The sequence below is a fragment of the Phycodurus eques genome, chromosome 1, assembly GCF_024500275.1.
Source record: "Phycodurus eques isolate BA_2022a chromosome 1, UOR_Pequ_1.1, whole genome shotgun sequence".
NCBI classification, from domain to species: domain Eukaryota; kingdom Metazoa; phylum Chordata; class Actinopteri; order Syngnathiformes; family Syngnathidae; genus Phycodurus; species Phycodurus eques.
The window spans coordinates 1,995,797-2,018,850 of NC_084525.1; the positions used below are offsets into that span (position 1 = coordinate 1,995,797).

General features: G+C 43.4%; 1 protein-coding gene across 1 annotated transcript in view; it reads left to right on the forward strand.

Moving 5' to 3' along the window:
• Positions 1-23,054, forward strand: part of agrn (agrin) — a 248,631-nt gene that overhangs the window by 220,615 nt on the left and 4,962 nt on the right. The window contains 8 exon segments of the mRNA XM_061671858.1: positions 2,386-2,476; positions 2,946-3,110; positions 3,326-3,437; positions 8,700-8,816; positions 10,859-11,042; positions 12,286-12,376; positions 20,261-20,485; positions 22,327-22,430. Of these exon segments, the coding sequence (XP_061527842.1) occupies positions 2,386-2,476; positions 2,946-3,110; positions 3,326-3,437; positions 8,700-8,816; positions 10,859-11,042; positions 12,286-12,376; positions 20,261-20,485; positions 22,327-22,430 (1,089 nt within the window).

The window sequence follows — 23,054 nt, forward strand, 5'->3', positions numbered from 1 at the left end:
AAAAAACAACGAGTAAGAACATAAATAAATAGAAGAAGGGTGACCGGAGGGTGTGTTCCAACTACAGGAGAATCACACTCCTCAGCCTCCCTGGTAAGGTCTATTCAGGGGTGCCGGAGAGGAGGGTCCGTCGGGAAGTCGAATCTCAGATTCAGGAGGAGCAGTGTGGTTTTCGTCCCGGCCGTGGAACAGCGGACCAGTTCTTCACCCTCGGCAGGGTCCGCGAGGGTGCGCGGGAGTTCGCCCTACCAGCCTACATGTGTTTTGTGGACTTGGAGAAGGCGTTCGACCGTGTCCCTCGGGAGTCCTGTGGGGGGTGCTTCGGGAGTATGGGGTACCGAAGCTCCTGTACAATCAGTGTCAGAGTTTGGTCCGCATATCCGGCAGTAAGTCGGTTGTACTCCGCCAAGGCTGCCCTTTGTCACAGATTCTGTTCATAACTTTTATGGACAGAATTTCAATTCGCAGCCGAGGCGTAGAGGGGGTCCGGTTTGGTGGCCTCAGTATTGCATCTCTGCTTTTTGCAGATGATGTGGTTCTGTTAGCTTCATCAGCCCGTGCTCTCCAACTCTCATTGGAGCAGTTCGCAGCCGAGTGTGAAACGGGTGGGATGACAATCAGCACCTCTAAATCGGAAAAGGGTGGCGTGCCCTTCCCAGGTCAGGGATGAGATCCTGCCCCAAGTGAAGGAGTATCTTGGGGTCTTGTTCACGAGTGAGGGAAAAATGGAACGGGAGATCAACAGGCGGATCGGTGCAGCGTCTGCAGTGATGCAGACTTTGGAAGAGCTGGATGAAGTGGCTGGGGAGAGGGATGTCTGGGCATCCCTGCTAAAGCTATTGCCCCCGCGACCCAACCTCGGATAAGCGGTAGAAAATGGATGGATGGATGGATGGATGGATGGATATATAAATAAATAGAATGTAAAGACAGACTGTTTGTGCGTCATGATTTATTGCTGCAATTCAGTCAATTGTGCTGCTCCTGGTTTGCCTGCCTTGGCCAACGGGATGTGTTGCTCCACCGTTTGTGTTCAAAACCGCAACTATCAATTATATGTTAGCATGGAGCTAGCAGTCATTCTTAAGGCAACGTTGTTTGGTTGTTTCAAATCCACCACACCAGAGTCCAAACTGTCGTCTTCCTTCAACCGTGATCACAGATGAGATTTTTAGTAAAAGAACATGCTCTTCTTCATTCGTATGCGATCTAGGTGTCATGAGCTCTCAGCTCTTTACCACAAAGGCTACAGTATTTTCCTCACTCTCCATTGTCAGAATTTGTGTTCCAAGCAGTTCTGTTCGCTATTAATAGAGATGCGTTACATGCGTAATGGTTGTCTGTGCAAGCTTCCAACTGGTGTGCGTCATCAAGATTCAGTCTTTGGAACATCTCATTAGTTTTCTCATCTCAGCGTGCCAGACTTAATACAGTTACTAATTTCAGCCCGTTACAAATCACACTGCAGGTGTGTGGCTTATTTTGACAATGTGGTGACATTGGACATCCCCAAATACATAGCCTCTGGTCGCACTTGTGTGTCTCGCTAATATCGAGCCAGTTCATCTTCTTTTTCTTATTGTTTCTGAGCCAGGAACAGAACATTCTGCAGACAACGTGTTGTGCATTTGTAAAAAAGCCTGGCAAATACAATGGCTGCATTCTTTCCATTGGTACTCCACATGCCCTTAGAGGTTGTTTGTTAGACTCTGACACCACGCCAGGCTGCTGTGTCTTGTTTTGTTTTTTGTTTTTAACTCCGCTAAGGAAGTTATGTTTACTTCACCCAGGATTCGTATGTTTTGTGCAAAATGTTAAACCTTTTTTTTTTTCTTCATTATTGTTGTTCAAGGATGGTCCCATCACATTTTGGTTAGATTCCTACAAAGGAGTTTTAGGGTCACTTTAAAAAAAAGGAACAAAAATTAATATTAAATGAATAGTCATACAATTGCAGCCGATAATTATTCAATGACAAAAGTAATACTTTTACCTTTGGCAAAGTAATACTAGAATTAATTTAAAAAGGAAGAATATTACACTTGTGATTTGTCCCTTGAATTAAGAAAATTATGACAAATGTAGGGCACCTTAACGTATGCTTTTATGCTGTTTTCATAAATCATAAAACACGCAGGTTATTGACGCATCAACATCAGATACATTTTTTCAATATAAAGACATTCAAGATCTGATTCACATTATTTTATTGGTCGTCAATTAGATTATGTCATGGAAAATCCCATTCAACATGTTCAGATTCGTATCTCTGTCAAATCTCGTTTGACCAGGTTGTCACGTGTGCTCTTATATACATTCTTACTACGTTACATTCGGTCCGCTTCAACCAGGCAGAATAAGACTCAAACTTTTTTGTGCTTCCAGTTGCTGAGAGGAGAGGGGCATACATGCCACTATTCAATGGAGACTCTTACCTGGAGCTCAAGGGGCTGCATCTTTATGCACATGATCTGCGGTGAGTTCTTTCTTTCTTTTTTTGGGGGGCATTTTTTGTATGTAGCTGTGTTGCTCACCCAGCGTGTAGTTTTATGAATATATGATCAACTGTTCGCCATATACAACCCCAATTCCAATTAAGTTGGAAGCTTGTGAAAGAGTGAGCAATTCAGGGAAGCTCCTTTTCTACCCAATCGTGGCACCCGCCTCTTCCCAATGAGCCTGTTCACCTGTGGGATGTTCCGAATGTTCAATTTCCCAGCTTTTTTGGAACGTGTTGCAGCCATAAAACTCTAAGTTAATTATTATTTGCTAAAAACAATCAAGTTGATCAGTTTGAACATTACATTCAATCAAATATAGGTCGAACGTGATTTGCAAATCATTGTATTCTGTTTTTATTTGTGTTTAACACAACGTCCCAACTTCATTGGAATTGGGGTTGTAGAATTGCAAGTTTGACGTCTTTGCACGTGTTTTGTGAACAGTCAAAAAGTCAGCATGACAGTGGTTCTTATGGCCAACGACTCCAACGGCCTTATCTTCTACAACGGGCAAAAATCTGACGGAAAAGGAGACTTCATCTCTTTGTCTCTCAATGAGGGGATCCTGGAATTCCGCTACGACCTCGGCAAGGGGCCTGCTACCATCAGGTTGGCATAAACTGACACTCCTAATAAAGATTGTTATGTCCGAATATAGTTGCAGTACACAACATATGCTGCTGTTTTTGTTTTTCCTTCTACCATAGACAAGTTTCCTAAATGTTTCGGTGTAAACGTTTTGTTTTGTTTGTTGTGTCCCGTGTGTACGTTTCCTGACAATGCTTGTCCGGTTGCTCACGCACTGAGGTGTGTTTGTGATCCAGGAGTAAAGAACCTATCAGGCTGAACATGTGGAACACCATCAGCTTGGAGCGCTCCAATCGCAAAGGAGAGATCATGGTGAACAAGAAGGACGCCGTCCGAGGAGAGGCGCCGGTAAATGTGTAGCCCGCTAGCGAGCGCCCGTCAATGTTGTCTTGCTTTCAGCATGCTGAGCTTTTGGGCCTACCTGTATGTGGTATGCTCCGCCATGCTTGGGACATACTTCCTGTTGTTGTTGGTCCATCAGCTGCTCCTCTCACATCATTATGAAAAAGCTCCATCAGCTGTTATTATGTGTTTGCTTTCTCCTTGTGGTTGTATTTTTTTGGTGAACTAGCCAATTCTACAACAGTGGGTGGCAAAACGCCCCCATTCAGCTTGTTTATCGGTTTCGTGGATTGCTTAAGCATAGATTTATGCATAAGAGCATGATGGTTGATGGTAATTCCAGTCCAAGTGTTTTAAAACTCCCAACTTAGTCAATATGATTTTCTTAAGTGTCACGTAAGCATACTGGGTGATCTTTTGTGATTTTGTTATGGAATCCGTGACGCTTCCAGCCCCCAATGGCTTTTGGCTGGAAAAAATGCCGGAGTCTGACAAGCATAAACGTGAGAGGTAGAGCTGCAGATATCGGGGGACACTTTTGAAAAGCTGCCTTGAATCTGGGAGTCCTGTAATTCTGATTTTTTATTTTTTTTTTTGGTCAGTCTTTCATTTTGCTGAGGTTAACTTAGACACTCCAAAGAAAAATAGCTTCCAGAGTGTGCACCCTTACTTTTATTAAGTCGGACAGAGGGCGGTATCACAAAACTCTCGAGTCCGACCGAGCAGGTGCACAGTTTCAAATGGTGGCAAGCCTTACGTCTGATAAGACGCCTTGTGCCGTCAAATTACATGAAACTGTGTCATTTGTGATTATGAACATGCATTTTGTGAACTCTCGTCATCTTCTCACAATCAACACAGCAAATTTTCCTCCTCGCTGCTTCCCTGCCCCCACCTTCTTTCATCATCCATATGGTAATTGCATCTTACTCCTGCAATAGAGGCAGAAAATCTTAATAAAATAAGCAGGAGAAAAGCAAAGAAGACAGTGGAGGATGGTAATGGTCTGTTGGGACTTTAATGGATGAGCTGAAGCTAATTGAGGAGCTTTAGAGCCGAGTGACAGCACTCTTCAAATCAAATGAACGCTCACACTGGAATGGACGTATATATTTATACATACGATATATTGCATGCTGGGAGTGTTCATCATTCCAAGGACAGCTGAGGCTGGCCGCATGATGAAGCGCATACTTTCAAAGGCGCAGACTTCTTTCTGTAATGGAATAACAACCTTTTTGGTTCACCTCTCACATCGCGGCTGCACCTCCTTAAATGAGGCCCGTGGGAAGGGCACTTTCTCAGCTCTTAGGGCTCTCGTCATCTTTTCCCAATGACGGTTCTTCTTCTTGCATGGTCTTCTCAGAAGTATTTTCATTTTAGTTTTTATTGTTTGTGCATGTACAGGATTTATACAAATGCAAAAAAAGAGAGGGTTTTACAGTTCCTCTGTTCTTGTAATCGTATTACTGATGCATTACTCGTGCATGCTACACTGCCACTGTGTCTCATATTCTTACAGCTCAGGCTACGTCCTTTGGTATTTAAAAATATGTTTTTATAATGGACAGTTCTGTGCAAAAGTCTTGTATTGTTTTAGCAGTGCCATAATCATAAAGAAAAACTAGAAGGCCACGAAGTAGAGCACAGACCTCCACCAAGGATGAGCTATGAAAGAAATGTGCAAACAATTCATACAGCTTTGCATTTGGGGTTTGTTGCCCATCTATTCGATACGTCCTTGTTAATGCAAGATGGGGAACGGGCAAGATGTGCCAATATGATTGTAAGGGCTTGGGCAGTTACAATGGTATCATATTGACTCAAAATAATGCACTCTCATCCAGATCATGAACAAAAAGTGATTCAAATGTAATTGGTTGTTCCTTCACACGCCATTGCTCTACAAGGTTTTGTGTATTCATTTGTTTAAACCTGCTGTGTCCTATCAATTCAAATCATATTAAGTAACTTAAACGGTCTCATAAAGACAAAGGTAGCGGTCGCATAAGGTTTTTGCACAGTACTGGAAAAAGACAAATCTGTCCAATACAACGTTTTGGCATTCAAATAATCATTTAAAAATGCCAAAGCTGCCAGTGCCATGATAAGCTCTAACCATAAATCTGTTTCCTCAGAAGTCACAATAATGGCAACTCGGGGGAAATATTTCCTCAAATAGTGGCTGAGGGAGTTTTGTTTTTACTCAACCCCAGAGAGAACCAACTGTTTATTAGTACGCTGTTTATGAGAGGGGAGGCCTTTATTTGCTAAATCGGTATGATAGTTAATCATATCATTGTATCTTTTGAATGTATATCGTGAAAAGTATATCTATTGTATTGTATTGCACAGACTGTTTTGGCAAATATTTCCTGACAGAATAAGTAAGGGTGCAATCTTGTGTGTGCGGGTTTTTATTATAAGAAAAAAAGAGAGCAAAAGGTTCAAGTCGTCACCAGTCGTTACCCGTGACTGATGCACAGGCACAAAAAGTCACCTCTGTTATACAGAAGTGAGAGAGACAGAGATGAACAGAAAAAAACAAAAACAAATACATCCCTCTCGTTTCCGCAACATTCTCACACAATTTGCGTCGTCCAGCTGCACTCAAACTTCTCTTCATGGGAATGGATACGTGCAGGGGATGAGAAAGGACGAGAAAAACAGGGAGTAGTCAAAAAACATCATCCCATCTGGGGTGCCGGTCAAGGGCACACATAAGTACTGTGCTGGCGAAGAGCTACGGAACAATAAAACATGTAAAGGTTATACGAAACTAATAAAACTAATATTTGATATATATGAAACATACATTTTCCAGCTCAAGACCAAAATGCATAGAAAAACATACATTTTTGTTTTTAATTAAATATGTTTGCCCAGACTTTTACCTTTTTTTTTGGGGGGGGGGGGGGGGGGGGGGTGGGAGTATGCATGTGCATGAAGGCGCTAAACGTTTGCATGTTCCTGCAGGCTTTGGCATGTCTCACTGTGCACCCTTACCAGCCTTATAATAACTATATTCCTCCCGATTTTGTGTTTTCTTTCTCTTTGATGTGCTGTCTGGATATAAGAAATCACGCAAGGTAATGAGACAAGTCACACCTTAGCCCAGGTTTCATTTTGAGCCATTCACTATGTCCTGTCACTCCCACCTCTTTTTGTGTAATCAAAAAGAAACCATTTCTGCAGAGCAGTGGGCAGCTTTGGAGAAAAACCTGTCATTTCATAAGCTTGTGTGCACACACTCATTGCACTGAGGCAGGGAGCTTTATAAAAAGAAAAAAAAAAAAAAAAAAACACTTTGGCTTTCACCTCAGTCCATCTGCTGCGGGGGCGGATGGGGTGTGAAGGTGGGAGGCAAAAAAGAAGCGGAGGCAGCCATCATTGTGCCGGCCATTGTTTTTTAAGGGGCAAACGTCTTCATTAGCCCCGCGTAGGTGGGAATATCGCGGCTGTTGGCAGTGAAAGCGACAAACTGTGAAAAATGTATCCACGAAGACCGTGGAGGTACTGAGGAAGCGAAGCCGTGTTGTTCTTTTGTCATCTGCTCTCACTTGTTGTGTAAACAGGAACAGTCCTCCATCCTATTACAAGTCCTCCTCCACTCACTCGCTCGGCCCCCAAGTACCCCCAAAAGTCCTCGGTGAACTTCAGCGGGCGACAAACTCTCTGGAGCCAGTTGTGTGGTCTCGCACAAGAGGCAACAAAACAACACTATTGCATTGCAGGATATATATATATATATAGATATATATATATATATATATATATATATGTATATATATGTGTGTGTGTGCGTGTGTGTGTAGATGTATATGCACACACAGAGAGAGAGAGGGAGAGAGAGAGAATTATAGTTTATATATACAGTGCTCTATTGAATGTTTTGGGAGTAAGTCCTTCATGAAGGTATATTGTAATGTAATATGAAAATTCAATTCCTGGACGTGCAGCAAATCACTTAACGATGGAAAAGTCTTTGATTTATAGAAAGCAGTTTTTCCACCTTTACAGTATAATGTGTTTTGCGTCTGACTTGCAAAGTAACCCAAAAACACTGATATAGTCACTGTTGGAGAATTTGAATATCTTACAATAAAAGATCAATAATGGAATAAACCCAATATATATTATAGCTCCAGCACTTTGTGTTTGTGCGTGTCGAATTTGCATTGTGTAACACAATTTGAGGCTTTTGCGCTGTTGTCGTCCAGCAGTCGATGACAACATTGGCAAAGCGAAGCGACAACACTCACATCTGGGTCCAGCCACCTCGGCCTAAGCCCCCGATCGGTCTCCGTTGGATGCAACAACACAATCTCAGCTTTAGCCAAGTGTCTCTGCCTCCTGCGTTCCAATTCCCCGCCTAAATAGAAGCCAGCTTGCCTCCACACAGCCTGTTTATTTGGCCTCTTCCATCATTTTTACAGCAATTAACTCCCATGTTTTCCCTCTGGTAATTAGTGTCCCAGTTCGAATAAACATATCTTTCTTTCTTTCCTTCCTTAGATGTGTGCCGAGCCGTTTGGCTTTAAAAAATAAATAAATAAATAATCATACTTCTTCCGTGTCCTTCCGCACGTGTTAGTGGGGAAAGGGTTTCGGTGGAAGTATTCAATTCTGGTGCATACCTAGATCTAGGTGCCGATACTGTTCAAATTGGATTGAACGTTTTCTTTAAATTTCCATTGAATAATTCATGCGACTTAATGGCCAACTTTGGCCATATGAAGGTTTAATTGTTCTGCCTTAGCGGAGGTCTGCGCCTACTTAGTGCTGTTCTCATTTGAAATGTCTCATATCTCTGGACGATTCCCTTTTGTACTTTCTTTTAATGCCTCACATCTAGAAGATAATTGACCACCCTCTCAGCAGACATAGAAATTAATTATGTTGTAATACATCAACTGCGCTGATGTGTGTTGAGGGCGAGGTAGTGCGGTTATACCCTCGTCGGGCTCCAAAACGGATATGGATCATTTTAATGGCAGAAACTATTTATTACAGTGGCATATGTGCAAATGCGCTACATTCATCTCACCCTTATATATATATATATATATATATATATATATATATATATATATATATCTCAACTAAAAGGATACAACTTATTGCAGGCTCACAGGACACAAAACATTATTCCATAAACCATCATGTCCTGCAGAAAAAGATTACTTTTTAAAGCAATCTTTGGATTATTTTGCTATTAATTTGTCATAGTTTCCCATCTGAAAACAATTTCTTATCCTGTTTCATCAGAACCTCCATGTGGACCTCAACCTGAAAGAGTCTCTCTTTGTTGGCGGAGCTCCTGACTATAGTCGACTGGCAAGAAGTGCCGCACTCACTGAAGGCTTCAAGGGAACAATCCAAAAGGTAACTGTTTGGAAATCTTTTTTTCCTGAAGGAGTTTTGTGTCAATGCCTCTATGTGTATCCAAGGAGTTTTTACACAGCATACAGTGGAGCCACTGAAGTCGAATATACAACCCCAATTCCAATGAAGTTGGGATGTTGTGTTAAACATAAATAAAAACAGAATACAATGATTTGCAAATCATGTTCAACCTATATTTCATTGAATACACTACAAAGACAAGATATGTAATGTTCAAACTGATCATTTTTAGCAAATAATCATGAACTTGGAATTTTATGGCTGCAAAAAAAAGTCATGTTTACCACTGTGTTACATCAGCTTTTCTTTTAACAATATTCAATAAACGTTTGGGAACTGAGGACACTAATTGTTGAAGCTTTGGAGGTGGAATTCTTTCCCATTCTTGCTCGATGTACAGCTTCAGCTGTTCAACAGTCCGGGGTCTCCGTTGTCGTATTTTACGCTTCATAATGCGCCGCACATTATCAATGGGAGACAGGTCTGGACTGCAGGCAGGCCAGTCTAGTACCCGCACTCTTTTACGACGAAGCCGCGCTGTTGTAACACGTGCAGGATGTGGTTTGGCATTGTCTTGCTGAAATAAGCAGGGGCGTCCGTGAAAAAGACGTTGCTTGGATGGCAGCATATGTTTCTCCAAAACCTGTATGTACCTTTCAGCATGAATGGTGCCTTCACAGATGTGTAAGTTACCCATGCCATTGGCACCAACACAGCCCCTTACCATCACAGATGCTGGCTTTTGAACTGTGTCAGCAATAATAATAATAAGATGGCAAGTCTCCCTCATCACGTTCTTTACCCCATCCCACAGTTAAGAATGTGAACAAGCGCAACGCATACATTTTTAAAATCACTCCCAACGACGGCTACTTGAATTCAAATATTCATGTTAACATGGAGGACTGGCAGTGAATGAGTTTTAATGGTAGGCAATCCGCCTTCAGCAGTCCTTCCCTATAATATATTTCACGTCCATCACATCATCAAAGTCTGTATACCAGTTATTATTTTTAAGAATCATCCAGTCGTTATAAGTTCTTTTTACATTGTATAATGATTAAGAATGTCAAAATGCCACTTATAATTTAGTATTATTCTTATTAAAATGGACCTTACCAATGATGAATTCAATTTCCATTATTTCCTGTGGGGAAAAAAATGATTCTTAATCCAAACGAATGTAAAAGTTCCACTGCACTACAGTACATAATGACTTCGTATTCTTGTGCCCCATGCAAATGCCGAGCAATTATTTATTAGATGTCAACTTGTCACTTTATCCATTGTCATATTAACCTTTTTTTTTTTTTTTGCCATCACAGTGGCACTGCTCAATTGGATAAGCATTCCATGCACTAATAATAGAATGCAGTCCCTTTATTTAGTTTTTCCTTAGATCTTTCTCCAACAGCTTTCTGTTTTTGTTTTTTTTTATGATTCCCCTCTCTCGCTTTCCAGTAAAACGACAAAAATAGCCCAGCAGAACAAAGGCAGGATGTTGCTGTTTACATAACATTTGTTTACATGTTTACACTTGTCATTAGTTCTCCTTTAAAATGTTTCGCTTGACACTTTGGAGAAAATCATAAGCTTAGTGTGGCGGTTTTTTTTTTTTTTTTTTTTTGAACATGGCCACTGAAGTTAATTATGTAGAAAAGGTGTTGCGTTCTCAGTGTGTTGTAGCGTTTAACATAAACTTTATGTTACATGAACCCCAATTGCAATATGTGATGCACATATAACTGAAGATGTAAGTCTTTCTCATTCGATGATGTATGTGATTTTTACTTGAACATGAGATCTTTTCCGCCAAAGCAAAGCCAAGATGATGATTTATGTTTTTCCCCAAGATCGATTAAAGCAATAGTAAAGAAATATTCAAGTGTCTTTGCACCATGGCTCCCCCTACAGTTTTGAAATGCGCCTCATCGTCGAAAACCATTTAGGACAGGATACAAAGGTCATCTCACCTTTACTTGGATTTGACTGACGTTTTGATACCGTTTTTTTCCCAATAGATCATTTTGATGGGCACGCCCATCCTCAGAGAGGAGAACGCCCTGCGCTCCCAAAATCTGGCCATGTTCCAGGAGCACCCGTGTTCCCGGGAACCCTGCCACAATGGGGGGCGCTGCAACCCCCAGCTGGACACTTACGAGTGTGTTTGCCTCAGCGGCTACTCTGGGGGACACTGTCAGAACAGTAAGTAACTTGGCCCGTCATAGCCCGACTGGATGGTATGATTATTCTTCTTGCACTGTTTTTGTAGCAGTGTTTTTGGCACGAGCATGTCATGTCTGCCACATTTTTGGAATGTGTGCACCATGACTTGTCTTTTTCAGTGGTGCTCATGGAAATAAAAAAGCAAGGGTCACTGATATGGTGCCCGCGAGCACCATGGCGACCCCGCGGGCCTGTTCTAAAAATAGTTCACCAGTGATGGGACATTGTGTTTTGCGAGCAATTTTGCTGTTGTAGAAGTGATCATTTAAAAAAGGAAACACAACATTTATAGAAATAAAGTGTTGCATTTTCATATATTTTTGTTTGGTAAATTTTGTGACAAATCATTAACATGATCAGTGTGTTCTCATAGATGGTTACCATTAGTTATTAAAGATAACATATCATTAAAAGTAATTTGAGTACATTGGTTATTTCAGAGGCGGCACGGTGGACGACCGGTTAGAGCGTCAGCCTCACAGTTCTGAGGACCGGGGTTCAATCCCCGTCCCCGCCTGTGTGGAGTTTGCATGAGCTCCCCGCGCCTGCGTGGCTTTTCTCCGGGCACTCCGCTTTCCTCCCACATTCCAACATTTGTTATTTCAGAAGTGTTCATTCATCTTTACCCAAGATGTAGCTTTCAGTTTCAAAAGGATTGGTGACCCCTGACCTATAGGAAAAGGATGGATGGATTCTAGTGCTTGACATTGTGTATCATGTACTACTATTAAATTCTCACAAGAACAAGAACAAGGATGAGTGAAGTTGAGCTAAAATCATTCACTTTCATGATGAATGAAAGCCTATTCAAATGTTTTTAGCTCTGGTCCCTTCCGATGAATGTCATCATAAAGTAAAATGAAGTGAAATGTGTAGTTAGTCCTTTGGTTAGTAGGTTAGTTAGGCCAGTGTTATTGTTCTTTGATCTTAAACCGAATTAGCGCTTGGGGAAATTGTGAAATGAGTCAACTGGCACTACACCAACACGTGACTCCGTGTGGCCTTGATCACATCTGTCTGACAACTCTAAACGAAGCATGGCTCCATGTATTTTACAAAAACATTCCCCGCCTCTGCCGTTAACCTTGTGCACGTGGCCGCCTCTCCCTTGAATTAACGTTAATGAAAAACGCACCAGCATTCACGTCAGCTCAGATAACTCAGTCTTCCCTCTTATTGATCGGTGTGAGCCCATCCACTCATCATGCCCCTCCCTTCGCAGCCATTTATGAGAAGTCTGCCGGGACCGAGACGGAGGCCATTGCCTTCGACGGGCGGACCTTCATCGAATACCACAACGCTGTCACGAGGAGGTAAGGAAGAGGACGGGAGCATGTCTCCATCTATTTAGCCCGTCGCAACAATTCCATCCTAATTGCCGCATTAACCAAATAAACGTCTACGCGCCTCGCCCCAACCTCACTAAGCTGTGATGACAAGCTTGATGATATCATCAGCTCACATGCTTCAGGGGGACTAGCAGCGAGCTAATAGTACTCCTTTTAACACAATTTCCCTAATTACCAAGACATTCAACAATCAGAGTGTTGCCCTGAGTGAAGTCTCGAGTCGTTTTGCATGATGACATTTGTGTGAGACTTGCAATATCTGACATTTGACAAAGAGGTAGAGCTGATGCATCCATGTAGAAGGGCTTCTTCGAGGAGGTCTTTCACAAGAAGAAAACAAGAGGTTGTGTCCCTTTAGGCTGCTGGTGTGACATTTGTACTCCTCCAGACTGAAGTTTGCCTCAGGGATGATGTAAAAAAAACAAAAAAACAATGTCTGAGCAGAGTGCAAATGGCTCTCGATATTTGTCAACACAAACTCCAGTAATGTTGAATAATTCGCTCCCAAAACACTTTGTGTTTGTGTCTTTGTGTGTTGCTTGTTTTGTCCAGCGTTAGTTTTGACCCTTTTTGTCTTCTTGTGTCTGTTCTCACATAAAATGTCCCTCACTGTCTTTCCTTTTCCACCAAAGCCAACTGACCAATGAGATCCCAGAGTAAGTAGACGACATGTCTATTAGGAAATTTCAGGAAGCTTCAAATCAAGCCCAACTAACAGCAATAAAACTGCCCATTTTGTGATAATAAGCATAATTGAATACATTCCACACAAAAAAAACCACATCCAGTTTCCAGCCATGTTCTCATTTACATGCAGACAACAATCATCCTAACTGTACATGTCCAAAATTCATTCAATTCAACTCCATATTTCAGTTTGACAGATTTTGTTATTTTCAATACATTTTGCAGCGTCATTAGATTGTTTCTGTTCCCCTTGCCCCCTCCACCCAATGCAACGAGAAGCATGAATGTGTGCACGATAAGCCTTGTGCCTGTACCCCGGAGAAATGGAATTGCTTTACCGAAAATGTACAATATTCGTATGCATGGTTCGTATACCAAAAAATGAATTGCCGTGCATTTTTGGACTGAATGGCATTGCAGTAGCAGTGGTGTGGAACATGAAGGAGACCCCCCCCCCCCCCCCCCCCTTGAAAACAGCAAGAAGAAGCAATTCGTAGATAGTCGATCGTTTAGTAGTTCCTGATCATTAGTCAGGTAAGTAAGCCCTATTTGGGAAGAAGAAGAGAAAAAAAAAAGCTCACTGGATTCAGATCAGATTTCCTTTCTGTTAGGAGGACTAATTAATAGTACAGAGAGAGAGAGAGGCAGTGACATGTTAATCACAGAGGTGCCCCCTCCCTTTTAGATAGGACCTCCAGTTGAGAGCTCTTGCAGTGTATATCCCCAGGCATCAATCTCACTTAACATGAGCGGGGACAGTGGCTCCTTAGAGCCGGACTATCAAAAGTTGAATGGATGTCACATTGAGTAAAGAGCCACAATGAATTTGAGTCGAAGCAAGGGGGAGCTCGGGCATTGCGCTCTGCAGGTGCCTGGATCAATTCGGCTTGATTTGATTTTGTGACGGAAATGAATACATTGCTCACAAAGGCCATTAAGTGCTCGGCGAGTGCACAAAGTCAAAACGTTCACCTCGGGTTAATGGAACTCCCACCCGTAGCGTCCTTTGATCGCTGCGCTCGCGTTGCCCGTATCTTAAAGCGGAGGTCGATTTGCCTCAAGGCTTATTATTTCAATGGCAAATCATATCTGGCAATGACTCCCCACTGCTGTGCCACTTGACCCCATATTTGACCACCGTGTCTCATTCGCTGCTCCAGTAAATTGACGCTACACTGTGGCATCCTTGCCTCATTTATTTCAAGTAGTTTTCGGGAAATCGGCTGCTGGTTCAATGAGACCTTTGTGTTAGGAGCAGACTCTGACTACGAATACACTTTATCTTGATGTTCTCCCTTAAAAGATGCTTGTTCCCAGGTTCATTTTGGCACATTAGCCACCTTGATCCAATAGTGGTGCCCCGGAGCCCTTCCTTTCATGGTTGCAGTGTGATTGAGGCACTAAGGGATAAACATTCGGGTGAATTGTCTTGATTGTCGTATCGGGAAAACAGAAATTGCGGCAATCTTTCCAGGTTGCAGGAAATGTGGTACATAACTGCTTGTTTTTCTACACTTAACCCCATTTCCAAGAAGTAATTATATTTCACCATTTAGACACTTTCAATTGTTAAAAATCTGTGTTCGAAGCAAAACAACGAGACCCCTGAGACTGAACTGATCGTCTTTTCATTCAATTGCCCAAATCGACTGCAATAAAGTAACTGCATCGCATCGGTTCTTGTGAAATAAGAGAATATCACAATTTGAACGGCGTGGGGTGGGAGTCCAGTTGAATGGAGTGCCTGCGTGCTACTGTATATTTGTCAGCCAAGCCCACTACATTTCCTTTTCCATCAGTCCGCGTTTTAATATATTCAGTATTTACAACCTTTGTTGTCACCCGATGACAGCAACAACGTAGTATTTGTTTTGTTACGAATTGACAATTTGACTGTCAGCAGTCCTGACAACAAAGTGTATCTTTTTTTGGCAGCCTCGGATAATTGTTGAAGATAAAGTTTTACTCCAACTGTTCATGCAGAGAGGAAATAGCAGTATGCTGTGACTACATACATACCAATTTCTATGGAAAGCCAGTTTTGTTAGACAATGACATCTGTTATTAAAGTGCAAAAAAAAAAAAGTTTCGGTCATCTTTGTTCAAACTTTCAGTCTGACCTGACACTTGTACATTCGTAAAATGATCTGTGGAAAAACAATTGCCCTCTCTGGCCCCATCTTATAGCACACAGCGCCCGAGGAAAAACAACCAATCAAAGACAGAAGGTGCTACTGACGACGTATCAATCATTTGCCGTGCACTCACTGGCACATGAGTAATGGGCACACCCCCCACGGCAGCATTCCAGTGCGTTTCTCATCTGACTTCACAACTTTAGACAGTAAACTAGCTTGGCCAACGCCTACACGACATAACGCTCCTGATGTACAGTGATGACGGAAAGTTTTCAGACCCCCTTAAATTCTTTGTTATATTGCAGCCATTTTCGAAAATCATTTAAGTTCATGTTTTTCCTCATTAATGTACGCAAAGCACCCCACATTGACAAAAAATTACAGAGTTGTTGAAATATTTGCAGATTTATTAAAAAAGCAACACTGAAATATCACACAGCTATAAGTATGCAGACCCTTTGCTGTGACACTCATATATTGAACTCGGGTGCTGTCCATTTCTTCTGCTCATCCTTGAGATGGTTCTACACCTTCATTGGTGTCCAGCTGTGTTTGATGATACCGATTGGACTTGATTAGGAAAGCCACACACCTGTCTTTATAAGACCTTACAGCTCACGGTGCATGTCAGAGCAAATGAGAATCATGAGGTCAAAGGAACTGCCGGAAGAGCTCAGAGACAGAATTGTGGCAAGGCACAGATCTGGCCAAGGTTACAAAAAACATTTCTGCTGCACCTGAGGTTTCTAAGAGCACAGTGGCCTCCATAATCCTTAAATGGAAGACGTTTGGGACCACCAGAAACCTTCATAGAGCTGGCCATCCTGCCAAACTGAGCAATTGGGGGAGAAGTGCCTTGGTGAGAGAGGTCAAGAAGAACCCAAAGATCACTGTGCCTTTTTGGCCTTAATTCTAAGCGGCATGTGGGGAGAAAACCAGGCACTGCTCATCCCCTGTCCAATCCAGTCCCAACAGTGAAGCCCGGCGGTGGCAGCATCACGCTGTGGGGGTGTTTTTCAGCTGCAGGGACAGGACGACCGGTCGCAATCGATGGAAAGATGAATGCGGCCAAGTACAGGGACATCCTGAACGAAAACCTTCTCCGGAGTGCTCAGGAGCTCAGACTGGGCCGAAGGTTCACCTTCCAACAAGACAATGACCCTAAGCACTCAGTTAAAATAACGAAGGAGTGGCTTCAGAACTGTTCTTGAATGGCGCAGCCAGAGCCCTGACTTAAACTCAATTGAGCATCTCTGGAGAGACCTGAAAATGGCTGTCCACCAACCTTCACCATCCAACCTGACAGAACTAGAGAGGATCTGCGAGGAGGAACGGCAGAGGATCCCCAACTCCAGGTGTGAAAAACTTGTTACGTCATTCCCAAAAAGACTCAAGGCTGTATTATCTCAAAAGGGCGTTTCTACTAAATACTGAGCAAAGGGTCTAAATACTTATGGCTGTGTGATATTTCGGTTTTACGTTTCAGTGATAGTCAAATCATCAGTTTTTCTTTTTTAATAAGTCTGCTAAAATGTCAACAATTCCGTTTTTGGTTTTTTTTCCGGTCAATATGGGGTGATGCGTGTACATTAATGAGGAAAACGATGAACTTCACTGATTTTAGCAAATGGCTGCAATACAAGAAAGCGTGAAAAATTCAAAGGGATCTGAATACTTTCCGTACCCGCTGTAAATGTTCGAAGTCCCACGCGATCAACAAAATTTGTTGGGTCATAAATCAATCCGTCGTTTCAACACGCCTCGCCCAGGTCGCACACTTCCTGTGATTTCACAACAGATGTTAGCAACTGTCACCATAAGCATAGGTATAATGTTTTCTCAGCTTTAGGTCTAAATTAGACCGCTGTGAATCCCCCAGTGGGCTCACAACAACCTTCCTTCCCTCTGTTTGGCCTCTACGCTTACGTTGCATGCCGTTTGACTTTCTCCCCCACTCTCCCTTAAGTCCCGAGTCTGTGGAGAACCCGTCTGACCAGAGGTGAGTCTCTCAGAGCTTTAAGACTCGTAGTCTCCTACCTATTTCTCACTCCCCTTCTTCTTCTTCTCCTCCCGAGACAACCCCTCCCCGTCGGCTCACCGGGCTAAATCTCCCTCCGTTGGCCGCAGGATCGCTCTAATCGTCGCGATCGAGTTACAAGTAGGAGTCACACTGAGCCTCTTGACGTACTTCATCCAAGTTCAAGAAGCAGATCCCGAGCCTCCGAGGCCTTCGGTCATGGCTCTCTGTACTGTATTTTACACTCTGCTGCCACCTAGAGTCAAAATGCGAAGGCCATTGTGCAAGATGCTTCAAGAGAATTTCAGCACATGTTAGAAGTCGATCAAATCCGACCATTTATAAAAACAGAGGCAACGACACAGCAACGGTCTCGGAAGTCAGCAACATAGATGAGATTTCCAAACCCCGTGTGCGTGCCGTTATTTCATGCATGATATATTCAGCTCGCTTAATAACCTTGAACTTATCAGTGACGAGCTGCTCGGATGGAGATTTATTGGTCCCCGTAAGCTCTTTGAGGGTTTGCCAGAAGAGGATTCGCTGAGCTTTATTTGTTTCGGAGTTTGTTTGTTTGTTTTTTTTCTCTTCATGGGAAAAAAAATCCAATGTTTTTCCATTTTTGTTGTTTCTGTTAACGTCGGCAGATTCAGATAATGAATGTGCTTTACAACCTGTTTTTAAATTGAAAACAATATATGTAAACTTCACATTTCCATACAGAATATAAGAACGAAGTCTTTGTTTTCTGCTGAGGTGAACCACATTATCGCTGTTCTTTGAGCGACTGCTAAATATTGCCTCATTGCTTCTTCATCGTGTACCCCTTTTTCTTCCCGCATGTATGAAAACCCCAAAAAGCACTCCCATGAGCCTCTGTTTTCCACGCTCAGTCCTGCGCTATGTCGTCTGTCTCGTCCAATCTTTTTCACCCAGCTCCCTGCTGTTGTGGTTGTTTTTTTTTTTAGCCATGTGCCACTGGTTGTTTGTTGTCCTCACCTTGTCTTTGTGTCGAAATACCCTTTGAGGAAGGTGGATTATAGCTGTGTGCCAGATGTGCTAACAATTGCACAGATCCCGATTGATGGCACGCACGCCAAATTGTACGAACACACACGCCGGCAAATGGTGGTGCGATGTGTCGTGGCGGGGTAGGGATGTCCGTTGTCGCTCCGCCGGGAATACATAAAGAACACAGGCGGGCTTTTTTTTTTTTTTTTTTTTCTTTTAAAAACATACTAGTATGGCGATCGTGAGAGCGCACTTGCCCGTTCCATGCCGCGCCTCTTCAGGATCGCATCTTACCTTCACCCTCCCGGAGTGTTGGCAGGCAGGCCAGAGACTGAAGATCAAACACGCCACTGAAGACACAACAGTCTCGGCAAGAGAGGTTGTGAACAACTGCCGCTCAACTGACCGCCTCCTGCGACACCGAAACACAGCCCGGATTCTGATTGCCCTCACATCAACAATACGCAAGCAACATCGACAAAGGTTTTGAGATGTAGTCATTAATTAGTCATGCTTAGTTGCTCCTGAATCTTAAATCGTCATCTTACAAAGACAACATTTTGTATCGTTGTACCCTTCGTGCAAACAATTTGCTGAAAGCCCTCTTCTGTTCCGACATGACAAACAAAGCAAGGTCCACAAAGGAACGCTTGAATTAATGCGGTGTGGAGGAAGAAGCCCATCAAATACCTTTCGGAATTAACGATGAGCGAGCTCGGAGCAAAACTCTCTCCGACGTCCAACGTCAGCCATCTGTGGCCCTTAACTGAAGCAAAGAGGGTAGCGACTCCGACTTTAGTAAGAGAACACAGAGCAACAACAGCAAAAGTGTGTGTGCAGGTTTTCAAGTCAACTCCTCTCCCACTGTCAACTTTCTGCATATTTCTATTTGATCATTGCCTTATGCTGAAGAGGAACCTCGTTCGTTTTAACTCGCCACAATCTTTTTTTTTTAATGCAGCGGAACCTCTAATGTCAGAGTCAGTGTGTTCCAGGACACGAGTTAAAAAAAAAACAACAACAAAAAACGAAATCATCCCTTTCAGGGTCAAACTGTCTCCACAGTGCAACCTACATTTAACTGTGCAAGTTGCGTACTAAATACAATTTGAACACTGTAATTGTTACATAAGTGTAAAAAGAAGTTAGCCACTGTTAATGCTATACCTTAAGTGGCGTCACATAGGGTGATACTGGCGTCTTACTGATTTGAAGGCACGTGCACTTATTTCTACTTGTTTTGTCGATGATCCTTTTTTTATCCTCACGTTCTTCTCTGGCGACACGGTGGACGACTGGTTAGAGCGTCAGCCTCACCGTTCTGAGGACCCGGGTTCAATCGCCGGCCCCGCCTGTGTGGAGTTTGCACGTTCTCCCCGTGCCTGCGTGGGTTTTCTCCGGGCACTCCGCTTTCCTCCCACATCCCAAAAACATGCATGAATTGAAGACTCTAAATTGCCCGTAGGCGTGACTGTGCGTGCGAATGGTTGTTTGTTTCTATGTGCCCTGCGATTGGCTGGCAAGCAGTTCAGGCAGTGCCCGGCCCGATGACAGCTGGGATAGGCTCCGGCACGCCCGCGACCCGCGTGAGGAGAAGCGGCTCAGAAAATGGATGGATGGATGGACGTTCTTCTCTTAACACGCATTTTGGTAGATGCTCCTTCTTTTGGTGTTGTAGCAAAACCAAGGAGAGTTAATCCTTGGACGTTCGACACAGTTTTCTCCCAAAAAACCCAAATGCTGGTCAAATTCCCAATTGTAGCAGCTCACTTTAAAGGTCCCGCTGTGTTTTGCGACTTCCAAGACATTGTCCTTCCTGGAAATCCATAACATCCGACACTTTGTTTCATCCTTTCGATAACAAGACAACTTTACTATAACTTTACTATAAAGCGAGCTTGCGTCACTGCTCATCTGGCTGTGATTGGACTAACTAGGTTGGGCTACCATTTGAACACCGACATGTCACTTACACCCGAATTGTTCTCCCGCCAGTGAAAAGGCTCTCCTGGTGAACAAATTTGAGCTCAGCATTCGCACCGAGGCGACCCAGGGCCTGGTGCTGTGGAGCGGGAAGGCCGTGGAGCGTTCCGACTACATCGCCCTGGCCATCGTGGACGGCCGCATCCATATGATGTATGACCTGGGCTCCAAGCCGGTGGCGTTGCGCTCCTCGGTGCGCGTCGACACCAACCGCTGGATACGCATCAAGGCGAGCAGGTGAGTCGTGCCGTGTCAGCGAGCGAAGGCTTTTTTCACTTTGATGGGATTACACTTCATCCATATTCTATTCCTGTCGCTGCGATCCCTTGCATCAATCCTCTGATGTGCTGCGAGTCGACAGATTAGTCTCAGATTAAGGTTATTTCTACGCTCGGTCATGCTTGAGGGCGACGTGCGTTGCGGATCAAATTCCACGGATGCATTAATGAATCTTGACGACGGAAGAACATGCAGCAGCACTCGGGCTCCACAAGGGAAAATGAAATCATCATTTGATTAAAATTGCATTAAACTGAAGCCCAGCACACACAAATGTATCTTGGCGATCACGTTCCGAGAATGACATCTGATGCTACACTTTGGGAATTTAGTTCTACATTACAGTTGGAATCAATCAGATGACCACAAATGAAATGAAGCACAGCGAACCCGGAGCTTGTTATACCCTTTGGAGTGGGCTGTGTGCATTCCCCTCTGGGTAATCCAGGTTGAAGAATATTCTTCATGTTCTTGCATTCATATGATCTATATTAACAGAGGAGAGCATCCACAGAACGCAGACCTCAGCCGTGGCTTCGACAGTTTCTCAGCACGATCGAATGTAATACCATCGTACACTAAATTGCAGCGAGGTTTAAGGTCTTCAAAAACACACTTTTGAAACAACACAAACATATAGAATATGTTGCGAGAGAGAGCAAGCGCCATGGATACGACATTTTTTATAAGCAACGTAAACAAATCTGCCAAATGGGGAAAATATGCGTGATATAAAGGAAAATACAAAAAATAACATTTGCATCCCAAAGACTATTATTTAAAAAAAAAAAAAAAGTGTGAGCTGCAAAATAATGTTGTAATTTAGGGAAGTTCAAATTCGGTCCTTTCAGAGGGTAAGTATTGATCCTACAAGAAAATAGTACGCCGGATTATGCCAGACTTTCTTTGACATTACAGCCAGCCTCTTATCCTGCATTCACAACCTCTATCGTGATTTTGCTTGCTTGTTTGTTTGTTTGTTTGGTTGTTTTTTTCGATTCAATAAGATTCAGAATAGTGTGATTATTTAAAATATTCCTTTGGGGATAATTGTCATGCCTACACAATGTAAAGACTGCAGACGGGAAGTCGCACACGAATAAACGAACGAAGCAATGAACAAAAATAACCTCCTTGGCAAAGTCAATAACGCAGCTCATTTAGTGCAAGGCTTTCCACGCGTGCAGTGATTGTTGTGGATGGCAACGTCACATGAAAGGATTCTGTCGTTCGAAACAAATGAACATGCACGACCCACGCTTTATCGCCTTCAGCCTGCTGGACATTGGCTTTCAACGTGGTTGTGAATGGAAGTGCGGGGGGGCTAATTACATTGCTTCCATTGTAGTAGAAAGCAGGAATAATTGATCTCCCGACGTCCTCGCCAAGCCGACGATCGCTTCACTTTTCGTGCCTGCTACGCTGAGAGGCGCGCGACATAATTTGGATGTTGACGGCGGTGTAAATCACAGCGCGTGTAGTTAGTGTCACAATCTGTGTTGCTCGCCGCTTTAATGACGTGCCCTCGGTTGGAATGACACTTGAGCGGATTCAAATGATCCGTCGTGTCGTCACAATTGTCGAGTGCGTGCCACCCTGTACGAACGCTACTCCTGCGGCATCTGTTAGCTGCTCGGCGAGCCCATTTAGAACGCCGCTTGGCAAAGGCGTTGATGGGGGTGCTTAGTGTGCTGCCAGCGGAGCCGTGGAGTCATGATGCTTCAGATTAAATGAAAGAACATTTCACAGCTATCGAGCACTACACGCACGCTTCTAAACAACAACCCTGTCTTCCACAGAGCGCTACGAGATGGATCGCTACAAGTCGGCAATGAGGCAGCGGTGACAGGATCGTCGCCTTTGGCAGCAACTCAGCTGGACACAGACGGAGCGCTTTGGTTGGGTGGGTGGCAACACTTTCTCTTTCATAGAGAAATGGAGAAATACATCATTGGGTCTACAAATGCCCTCCATCAAGGGGAGTCTTTGCTCCCACTGACTCAGTTCCGATGTTTTGCTCGTCTGTGTGGCTCCATCCAAACGCGAGGGCTCAACATGCTCCGATCCAAATCAGGCCTCGTTCGTACGTGGATGCGAATCGGACATCGGACAAATGTGACCGCGGTGTAGCCGCACAGTTTGTGATACGGTATACCCTGGCGTCGCGAGCCACGCTCCGAAAAAAGAAGAAATATGCCTTTTTTTGGTGGAGGCGCCTTTCACCGTGCAATCATAGTTAAAAGCACGCAAGCAGTCAAATAAAAACATCACAACATAAAATGTCCTTTTTTGGGATCTATCCCATTCCCTCAAGTACTACATCGTGGTCCTGCCAATTTGACATGACGTGACATGACATAAAAAGGTTGTTTGTCATCATTCCCACTTAGCAGGCAGGCAATAAATATCCCACTTTGGCCACAAAAATATATCAAATGATTGTTTGAATTCCAATAATGTTTAGAAATATTAGATTGTGCTACTCACTCCCCAAAAAACTCTACCTTTACTTTCAGAAATAAAGTAC